Genomic DNA, 10,112 nt, shown 5'->3' with positions numbered 1-10,112 from the left:
AAAAGAGCGATTGGGCTATTGGTAGCTATTTTTCATTTTCGAAGGCTATTCAAGGTGAGAAGGGTAGAGCTGGACATTTTGTAGTCAAGAAAAAAAAATCTTCGACGAAGCCCAATTCTCAATTGTTTTCTGACACAGGATTGCCAATTTATTCAATCAAGATACATGTGTTTTAAAATCAACCAAGAGATGTTCAAAAGGGTCTTGATTACATGAAACATAAGGTTTTGAATCATGAACTTAGTTCTCCATTCTAAGTAAAATCATGAGATAATAATAACCTACCAGAAACAGAACATTGACCCATCTCGTGTCCTTTTAGTGACATGAATGAACTAAAAGATCAGTCCCATGTTTTATTTTTCATGGTACAGTTTTTTCCTATTCCTCAAATCACATTAACATGCCATTAAATAAACAACTGTATTCCAATGGTAACCTATTTCTCAAGCTTTCTCTTCGATGTCTAACTACTGTGAATTCAATCAAACCTATAATCCCATAAACATCAAGTAACCATTGTCACACTTTATTGACCATTAATCTAAAGACAGAACTACAGAGACCAAGCAGAAACAAATTGTATTTCGACAAAGCAAATGACAAAAGAAGGGCCTTTTTAGCCACGTTCTTATTACTGTTCAGAGTAACTAACAACAAATGGTCGTGTGTAGAAGAAATTTGATAAACGCAGACTGGCTTTGTATCTAAGGGGCATAGAGAGGCTCAGGCATGCTCTCTCTTTGAATCCTAGCAAAGCATATAAAGGAACTGTAAGATAGACTCAATTGAATATAATTGTAAAAGACCAAAAGTTAAAACAAAAGCTTACCAGTTGTCTGGTGCCCATTTGCATCCATCAGATTCAACTACATGTAAGCTATAGGCATGTCTTGACTTGGCTGATAGATTCTCGAAACTGCATCCCATAGAGAACATGAACTTTTCCTCAGAGCTCAGCCAAGTCTAAGCAAAAAGGGCAAGTTACTTCATATTGGAAGATGAAAAGTTTACCTTTGATGGATTAGATCACCATGAATGGCGATCAATGAGCCTGCTTTCATCTCAATAGGCACAAAATCTTTCTGGTCGTAACAAGGCGATGGCCTATCAAATGTTACACCGTTTTCACCCCGGATAAACCTTCTAACCAAACCATCTGGAACAAAGCAGAGGAAGAAAACAAGACTGTTTAGCTAAGGAGATCACAAAGAAGAGTAGAGGTTGAAAACATACTCTTGTGAGATCCAGGTATGGCCCAAAGACAACCGTTAACAGTTGTGGAATCTTCTAAAGCCATCCAGAGACCAGTACAGCTCGGTGGATCCGTGTAGACAAAGGAATTATCTTGGTGCGGAACAACTTCTCCTCCAATTCCAGGTTGCTAGTAAAATCATTGCCATAATGTTATAGGTTTGGATAGTTTAAACGTAACTACAAGAGAATAACTCCAAAGTTATTCATATAAAGTTATGATCTGCCTTGTCAAATGTGAAACATTTGCATATTATTACGAGGATCGCAGTTCCTAGCGTTGAAGTTTGCAGCTACACAAGAAGTGAATAAGAAGAGTGTTACCTTGAAAATGTACATAGCCTGCATGACGACTGGTCTTCTGTAACCTAAGGATGATACCAAACTTGAAACCTTGGACGAGTATGTGAACTCCTTGTACAATGGGTCAAGCTCGTGCAGTGCTGCACCATAACAGCATTAGTTATCCCTTATGATGTGTTTATCTCTCCACTAAAAATTAAGATTTTGTAGTGAAACATGTTGGAAAAAGATACCATGGCCAACTTTGTTTATAGAAAGCTCTTTCGGTTGCTTCAGTTTCCCATCATCACCAAAAGCTTTTTCTGAGAATCAATACACAAGGAACTCTTCAGAGTTGGAAAGCTGCTAAGAGCGATATTATAACAAAAGCAGTAGACAACATCAACTAAATGGTAAAAAAATATACAGTATAACATTTACAAACTAAAAAACTGCATTCAAACAGTGTCACAAGAAAAGAAGTGCCTATCCTTTCATGAAAGTTTAATATTCACATTCATTCATTCAAGTGTTTTGAACAAGAGAATGGTGTTTTTCAGATTCTGTAAACTTATATATCTCAAATTCGTACAACATATATTTCTTCACACATATAGAAAACATAAAATTCCCAAGAACACCATAACAAAGGAAAAACCCAAGGGATGGTTCTGATTATATGAAACAAAGTAAATGAAAGGAAAGCTTGAAAGAGTAGAGAGGAAACAAACCTTCAAAGAAGAAGGAGATTTTTTCAGCGCTCTCAAAGAAGTAATTATCGGTAGTCTTCTTCTGCAGAATAAACATAATAATATCAGATTTAAGTAAAAGGGTTTCAGAGAATTAATCATATGGTGAATTTGGATACTAGAGGAAAAGAAAGAAAGAGAGAGAACCTGGTTTTTAGTGGAGAAAATAGAAGAGACGGAGCAATCAGATTGAGTCAGCAACTCATTCATCCTCTTCCTCAAGGCTCCAATCTCATCCTCACTTGCGAATGATTCGATTACCAGATACCCTTTATTACAAAATCAATTCACTTCTTCTTAGCTCATCATCAAAACCAAACAAAAAGAAGGAAGATAGAGTTAAGAGCAAATATCTCAAAAAGACAAACCTTGAGAGTTGAAAAACGCCAGCTGATCTGGTGTTAGACTTCCTGCGATTCCCATGATATGGTGGTTGCCAGTAAAGATTTCTCCGGGGATTTTGTATGAGAACTATTATTTTCTTTTCTTCTAATAAATCAAAATACTAAAAGCAGATCCTCTTCCTCTTGTGACGACTTTAATTACCCAAACACAGAACAGAACAAAGTTTTCTTTGCCTCGAACTCCAATAACTCTTGGGATCTTTCCCCCACGCGCTACCTTTCGTGGCCGAACCTTGTGTTTGTGATATAGCACGCAACTTCCACGTGGACACTTATCTTTCTGTTTCAGACTTCCAGGGGATTTTCGCAACGCGCTAAAATTGACGAGTGAGATTTGTTTTTTTCGGCTTATACGGGCTTCCAAATTATTGATTGGTATTATATGGGCTTGTTGTGTTCAGAAGCCTTAAGGTCTTGAAAAAGATTCTTAGCCCAATCAACAGCCTATTAATTTTTTAATAAAAGTCAGTGTTTTGGTAGACGGTAATTTGACGGTTCGTAGAGGATTAATGACTATGCAGATACTTCAACACCGTCTAGACCGATCATTTTGCTTACAACCGATTTTTACCTCAATGGTATTTGTTAATATACTGTATACATACATATTAGCTTCACCGATCACTCAGAGCATCTCCAAAAATAAACTCTATTTTAAAGTTTCTAAAACTCTATATTTGAAGTTTAAAAGCGTTCTTCTCCAAAAACAAAACTTCAAACTCAACTTCAAAACTATTTGTATTTTATAATATTGTCCTTATATTTATCCCTTATATTTGTCATAACTAAATTCATAAAAATTTTGTAAATAACTATCACATATATAAACATGTAACAACAATAATAATTAATAAAATATTATATTAAAATATAAAATTTTAAACAAAATAACTTTATTAATATTAAACTTCAAGCAAAATACCATATTATTTTATAAAGTGATTTTCGTAATGCATATATGATCTACTAGTGCATTTCGAAGTAAAAATGGCTCTCCTCATTTTTAATGTGTATATTAGAGATAAAAATTGTTGAAATTGAGTGATATTAATATTTGTAAATACATTAGATCAGAACATGAAAGTAAAAGAGAAACATAAAATATTACTAAAAAACTAAATTTTATCGATGATATTAATAATCGTGAATATATTCAATATGAACAAGAAAGTATTATACGAAAAGACATCATCATCAACAACAACAACAGCCATCTTCAGTTACACAAAAAAAAATTGGACAATATTTAAAAATTTTGAAGGTTTCGGATCAAACTTACCTGACTATTAGTGTTGTTGTAATATTTAAATCTGTGTAATAGTTATGTCTTCATGTAATTTTTAAAAAGCTTTTTTTTGTTAAGTTTTTTGTATATTTTTGTTATCTAAATCTATTTTTAAATATTTTAAATTTTATTTTAAAGTTTTATTTAATTTTATTTGTAAAAAATTTAAAATATTTATGAGATATAATTTTTATAAGGATTAAAACAATAAACAAGAAAATAATGTGATGGGTAATTGTACAGACTAAAATGCAAATAAAAATATGAAACTTCAAATTTAAAGTTTTGAACAGTGAAACTTTTTTGGAGAGCGAAAAACTTATTTGAAGTACGCACTCTATAGCTGTAACAACTCAAGAGTCATTAAGTTATAATACATTAAACCGTAGAGATGGCACAAAGAAGCAAATAAATGAAAGAATCAAATCAATATTAAGAGAGTTGTTTCCTGAAATAAACATAACATTCTACCTCCGGAAGAATCAGAAGAATATGATGTGAAACACAATTAAAAGACCCTGCTACAACAAAAAATTTAAATAAACCTAAACCAAAACCAAAAGAGACACCATCATCGCCTCTAAACCAAACCAATGTACAAAACTTTTCGGGCAGCTTCTTCTCTCCCCCTGTTAGTCAGTTTCTACATATCTCCTAACACAAAAGTAGACTCTAACGTCTGCGTTTACATAAATGTACAAAACGCAAACGCTTCAAACCGCAAAAACACCCAAAAAACAAAGAAGAAGTGAACATCCAAACGCTGTCCTACTCTTTGACCACCAGCAGCAGTCAAGGATTTGAACTAAACCCTCAATTTCCTCCCATGTTAGATGCATCAGCTTCAATGTGTCAAACGTATCAAACAATGTTGTGGCTACTACTCCTCTGGTGAGACCCTTCCCCGGATATAAATAGACAATTTTGCGACCCCTCCAAACGCTGTCTCCCTAAAACTCTCGGGAGAGGCCCCGAAGTTGTCAAGATCCACTCTGATATGAAAGAATTAGAATTACAAGGAATGAACACAGCCTTTTGGCCGGCAATGAAGCGAGTGCGTTTGTGTGTTTTCAAATGGCAGGGGGTGGTGGTTTAGAATCTGGGGTCGTTGTTCTGTTCTTACGTAACATACAGTCGGGACAAGGGAATGTGTAAATGGAGTCATTAGGTCTTTTTAGCTCAAACCCCTTTGAGTCACTATGAGACCTCATGTTTAGCATATGACGTTTAAAACTCCTCCATCTGCCGAGCAACAAAACAGATACAAATATCATTTATCTGGAACGTTTTAAACGTGGAACTTGTCAAGGAAGTAGAAGAAAGTGAGTACCCGATGTTGGGATTGTCAAAGAGGATTGCTAACTTTCGCTTGTCCGGTCTAATAGTTTTGGAGTGTCCTCCGTACAGATATCTCCGGTGACCCATGAGGAAGTGAGGAAAGTTTCCACCTTGTGTGGTCACAAATACTTCGCTGTGGAGACAGACTGTATAATCTATGGCAGCCATTCTTGAAGAGAAGTTCTAAACACAGATTCCAAGTCAGAAAAAAATGATTGATCACACGAATTGTACAATGGAACAAACATAGGGAAAAGAAGCAGACCTTATATGGAGCAAGTTCCTCCTCTGATGCAATCATCTCTTTAGTTTGTAAATTAGGGAACATCTCTAGTAGCGGGGCCATGGTTCTGTTAGCGTTATATATCTGACCAGATGCAAGGAATATATATGTGCTTTTGTTGAAACCCATTCCTCTTAGCATTAAGCCCACCTGAAGGGTTTACAAGAAAAGTATAAACCCGAGAGAACAACTAACACTATTGCTCACTAAACATAACAGCCAACACTATTGCTCACAAGGGTTTGGTGGAGCTATTGTGATAGATGATTAACTTTAAAGATCCGAGAATGCTAATATATTGTAGATAGTAGGGGCAGTGTCCAGAAATTGATGAGTACCTCTAAAGGAGTTAAAGGGCATTTCCCGTTTTGCCTGATAGCACCAGGTCTAATAACACGGCCTGGTTTTGTAAACTTTCCTTTCCATCCTCGTTCTCTTGCTGCAATCATATCTTGTTTTTCTTGCTTGCCACCATCAAATACACAACAGGAGAAAGCTACCATGTCCTGCAACATTTAGATATACCTTATCAAATCTCTTATTTCAGACAAACAAGCTCTCCATTCCATGACAAAAACCAATGGGGGGATTCTTGAAACGTCTCTTCTTTACATGAGGAACAAACCTCTTCAAAGCGCAGATGTACAGATACGTACTTTCCTCCGTGATTTGCACTTTGATCTTTCATTCTCTTCACCAGTGTTTCTCCTAGTGTTAGTATGGGTTCCGAAAACCTCAGGGCTTCGTAATTCGCCAAACATCTAAGTCTCTGGACAGGTTGAGGAGCATCAAACGAAAGTCTATTTGCAAATGGTGATATTCGTATAACCCTGTGCCATTTAAAGATACCAATTCCCATTGACAAACTGTCCTATTAAGAACAATGCTAACCAACCAACTCTAGTATGTGCAAAGTTGTAACTTACTTCTCCTCATGTAGCTTCGGCAAGATGGAGTCCCGATAATATTGAATGGGTGACCACGCTTTAACTCTGAAGTTGTAGACATTTGTCATGTTAAAGTCATATCGCTCCATTAGATATTCAGGAATTGTGTCAACCACTCGTACATCGTTTGCTAAGGTATTGACAAAGAACTCTTCATCGTAGATGTCCCCAAATTTACTGGAAAAAAAAAACTTCTGTTAAAAAGCAATCCACAAAAAGATTGTTTTCCTTGAACAAACAACATCAAGACAAGATTTTCAAAAGAACCTTGGATCTCTCCATATGCTGTGAAAGTGAAAGTTGGGGATTACTAGAGTTGCGTTGAGATAGCCTGCCACAGCAACCGCATTGCATATCTAAGCATAACATAGTAGAGACAAAGTCAACATATTTGACATAAGCAAGGTTGAGCAGAAATGCTTAGAGACTTGATGTATCATGAAAGAGATCAACAAACCTACCGATGTCCGCTGCTGATTCAAGCCTCCGTTTGCTTCAACATATATATAACCATTCGACTCCGGCAACGCTACAATTAACAAAAAAGAAGAAGAAGCCAATGTTTACTTAAATCAAATTATGATCCAATTAACTTTGTAGAATGCACGGAACACTTTAACCAATGTGACAAGTAATGCTCTCTGTAAACGCTTCAGATTACTAGTGCCAACGAGGAGCAGCGTTGTGAAGAAACTAGAGAAAAACAATGCATGCAGTAGAGTAGGTACCTCCAGTGGACTTGTTCACGTAGGGCTTCCACTCCCCACCTTTATACGAATGTTTCCAAATGGTTGATATCTGATAATGAAATACAATAACATTGATGATGACACGTGAAAGAGATTGTAGCTAACCAATCAACATTACAATTCTCAAACCATATAACACGCTCGCAAAACAGCCACATAACCAAAGTAACATTCATGATATAAGAAGCTCCTAATCCTAGAGTAGTTACAATTAACTTAGAACTCGGGGCTAAGATCTGAAGCTAATAGCCCTTCTCTCAATGTAAATAAAGGAACAACCTTTAAAAGTTAACAACCTAAACGCCAATGTGGGGAAACAAAAAAGGCTAACCGCATCAGCCGTGGAGTTATCAGCGTCCATATCATGCCTAAGCTTGGCGTAAAGCTGGGGGCTTTTGTAAACAGATCCGGGAGGAGATCGATGCCTAATGATGGGACCAACGTCGAAGGACACGGTGCCCATGTACAGCAGCATACACGAGATGTATATCAGAGGCGCGAAGAGGAAGACTCCCTGGCGCCGGAGGAGAGCCGATAAGATGATCCACGAGACGCGATGCGCGAGGGTCCGGCTCGGCTGGACGGCGGCGGGGAACCGAGCGGAGGCTTTTGAACGGGAGTGACGGTACCGAGGAGAGCGGCGAGGAGAGCCGGGAGGAGATGGAGTGGTGTGGCCGCTTCCCGGCAGCCGATGATTCTTCGCGAGCATTTGAGGGAGGGGATTTAGATCTCGCTTCTTCTTTAATGTTGTCTCTCTCTCTCTCCTCTTTTGGTTAAGAGATTGTGTGATGAGTCATAGAGATGCGGTGGATGTGTTCGGAGCGCGGTTGAGAGATTTGAAGAGAATCGCCGGGGGGGGAGAGAGAGAGTGTGCGTCTCTTTTGAGGTGGAGGCGTGATCAGTCACATGCGCACCCTTTCCTTTCCTTCTCTTCCTTTCTGTCTTTCTTTTTATTTTATTTTTTCCCCTTAGATTTCAAAATTTATTATGAACATTTTTTTTTATAGAACTGGAAACTCCGTTGACAAAAAAAAAAAAAAAACTGGAAACTCCATTTAAATGTTTTAATACTGGTTTATTTATATTAAAAATAAATAATTGATAAATGAATGATGCATATCTAACGATTCTATTTGTTCTGAGTCCCACTGTGAAGATATATGTATATGACGTTTTCATCTACATGAATATATCTTATTAAAAAAATCATTAATTTAAACAATTATTAATGAAATCTATTAATTTTTATGAATATAATTATGATATAATTAAATTATATAAAGACTGATGAACATTTAGTCAAATAATATATTTTATAGTTCTAAGATGTATATAAAATACTTTTAAGGAATAATTTTAGTGTTTTATCTAGGTTCCCTTATTTTATTATATACTGAAAAGTAATTCATTTTTTATAATAAAAATAATTTATTCAGTCTTTAGGATGTTGTGCGTTGTGTTCTTTCTACCTTTGATTATTCGTATAAGATATGGAGAACATCCAAGAAGACTTCAACACATTTCTTTTTTCACTTTTGGGTTATGGAAAATACAATAAAATATATAAATTCGTATATTAGCAATATGCTTTATTGTACAATTAAAGTTTTGTTATAATTGAAATTCGTATATTAGCAATATGCTTTATTGTACAATTAAAGTTTTGTTAATCTACAATTATAAATTAAAATTATCCCCTTTAAAACAAAAATATATATATGAATGACAATATCTAGAATAATCCGCAGGATATCCTGATATTTGCTTTTTTTTTTCTGTTTCCTCAATGATATTCTTGTATTTTTCGTGTGAGATTATCAACATAACATAACATATCACTGAAAACAAATATATTTACAAAGATAAAAAATATACCTTTTAGTCGAAAAGACCTATATGCTTGCTTAGCCATGAAAACAAAAGCATCTGTATTAAGAACCAGTAGTGTAATGAAACAGTAGTAAAAGTATTTAATTCAAAACTAAACAACTCAGAAGGCAAGGCTAACAGGACAAGCAATGTTGATCCCATACTTTGTTTACCTAATATTTCGGGGAAAATGCATATTTCAACCTGAACTTTATCCATCGTGCTTATTCCTACCCGAACTTTGTAATAGTGCATATTTCATACCGAACTACATAACAACTCAAAAAATACTACATGAACTGCTTTTTCCTTCACGAACAAAAATTCAAAAATACTACATAAACTCTCAAAATCGTGCTTATATATATTGACAATCAAAGCTGTTAGTCATCCGTTAATTTATCAAAATGACGTCATTTTGGAATTTTTTGTAAAATTAACTGTGACTGTGACTGAATCATTGGGAAAAGTGCTTATTTCAACCCGAACTTTACCCGTCGTGCTTATTTCCTCCCAAACTTTGAAGTGGTGGGTATTCCATACCAAATTACATAAAACTCTAAAATACTACATAAACTTCAAGTGTTGTGCCTTTTCCTTTCTGAAATTTATAGTATTGCATATTTCATACTGAATTTAACAAAAAATTCAAAAACACTACATATATTCTCAAAATTGTGTTAATATATATATTAATCGTCAAATGTGTTATTCAACCATTAATCTATCAAACGACGTCGTTTTTGATAAATTCTGTTAAATGTAAAATTTAAAAATATTATACAAACTCTCAAAATCGTGTTAATATATATATTGACGCCAAAAATATTAGTCATCCGTTAATTTATCAAATGATGTCATTTTGGATAAATTCTGTAAAATTAAAAATTAATTTTTGGAAGGTTCAAATTCTCATACTGGTGGACAAATAAGATCAGATTAATTACTAGAC

The 10,112-nt window shown here is 35.2% G+C and overlaps 2 protein-coding genes across 2 annotated transcripts; both read right to left on the bottom strand.

The window, feature by feature from the left end:
- Positions 1–508: 508 nt before the first annotated feature.
- LOC106322865 (phytanoyl-CoA dioxygenase) lies at positions 509–2,899 on the bottom strand. The gene is made up of 9 exons (XM_013761010.1): positions 2,654–2,899; positions 2,433–2,554; positions 2,268–2,328; positions 1,791–1,859; positions 1,579–1,697; positions 1,237–1,384; positions 1,015–1,159; positions 833–919; positions 509–750 (listed from the first exon to the last, which is right to left on the bottom strand). Exons 1-9 carry the CDS (start codon positions 2,706–2,708, stop codon positions 708–710), a joined length of 849 nt encoding a protein of 282 aa, XP_013616464.1. The 5' UTR covers positions 2,709–2,899; the 3' UTR covers positions 509–707.
- A 1,485-nt stretch (positions 2,900–4,384) lies between these two features.
- LOC106327916 (uncharacterized protein At1g04910-like) lies at positions 4,385–8,229 on the bottom strand. Its single transcript, XM_013766227.1, has 10 exons — positions 7,623–8,229; positions 7,271–7,340; positions 7,004–7,071; positions 6,810–6,898; positions 6,522–6,719; positions 6,221–6,425; positions 5,934–6,101; positions 5,578–5,745; positions 5,305–5,495; positions 4,385–5,216 (listed from the first exon to the last, which is right to left on the bottom strand). Exons 1-10 carry the CDS (start codon positions 7,998–8,000, stop codon positions 5,045–5,047), a joined length of 1,707 nt encoding a protein of 568 aa, XP_013621681.1. The 5' UTR covers positions 8,001–8,229; the 3' UTR covers positions 4,385–5,044.
- Between the last annotated feature and the right edge of the window lie 1,883 nt (positions 8,230–10,112).

The sequence above is a fragment of the Brassica oleracea genome, chromosome C2, assembly GCF_000695525.1.
Source record: "Brassica oleracea var. oleracea cultivar TO1000 chromosome C2, BOL, whole genome shotgun sequence".
NCBI lineage: Eukaryota > Viridiplantae > Streptophyta > Magnoliopsida > Brassicales > Brassicaceae > Brassica > Brassica oleracea.
Note: the sequence above shows the minus strand (reverse complement) of the source record. Positions and strands in the feature narration are given on the sequence as shown.

Bases quoted from the DNA above. Each gene is read 5' to 3' on its own strand.
- LOC106322865 (XM_013761010.1), bottom strand. From the start codon at position 2,708: ATGGGAATCGCAGGAAGTCTAACACCAGATCAGCTGGCGTTTTTCAAC. The intron at 1,160-1,236 runs GTATGTTTTCAA...GCTTTGTTCCAG, and splicing joins CATACCTGGATCTCACAAGA to ATGGTTTGGTTAGAAGGTTT. The intron at 920-1,014 runs GTAAACTTTTCA...TATGGGATGCAG, and splicing joins GGTGATCTAATCCATCAAAG to TTTCGAGAATCTATCAGCCA.
- LOC106327916 (XM_013766227.1), bottom strand. From the start codon at position 8,000: ATGCTCGCGAAGAATCATCGGCTGCCGGGAAGCGGCCACACCACTCCA. The intron at 7,341-7,622 runs GTTAGCCTTTTT...TTTCATTATCAG, and splicing joins ATAACTCCACGGCTGATGCG to ATATCAACCATTTGGAAACA. The intron at 5,496-5,577 runs GTCTGCTTCTTT...ATCTGTGTTTAG, and splicing joins AGGAACTTGCTCCATATAAG to AACTTCTCTTCAAGAATGGC.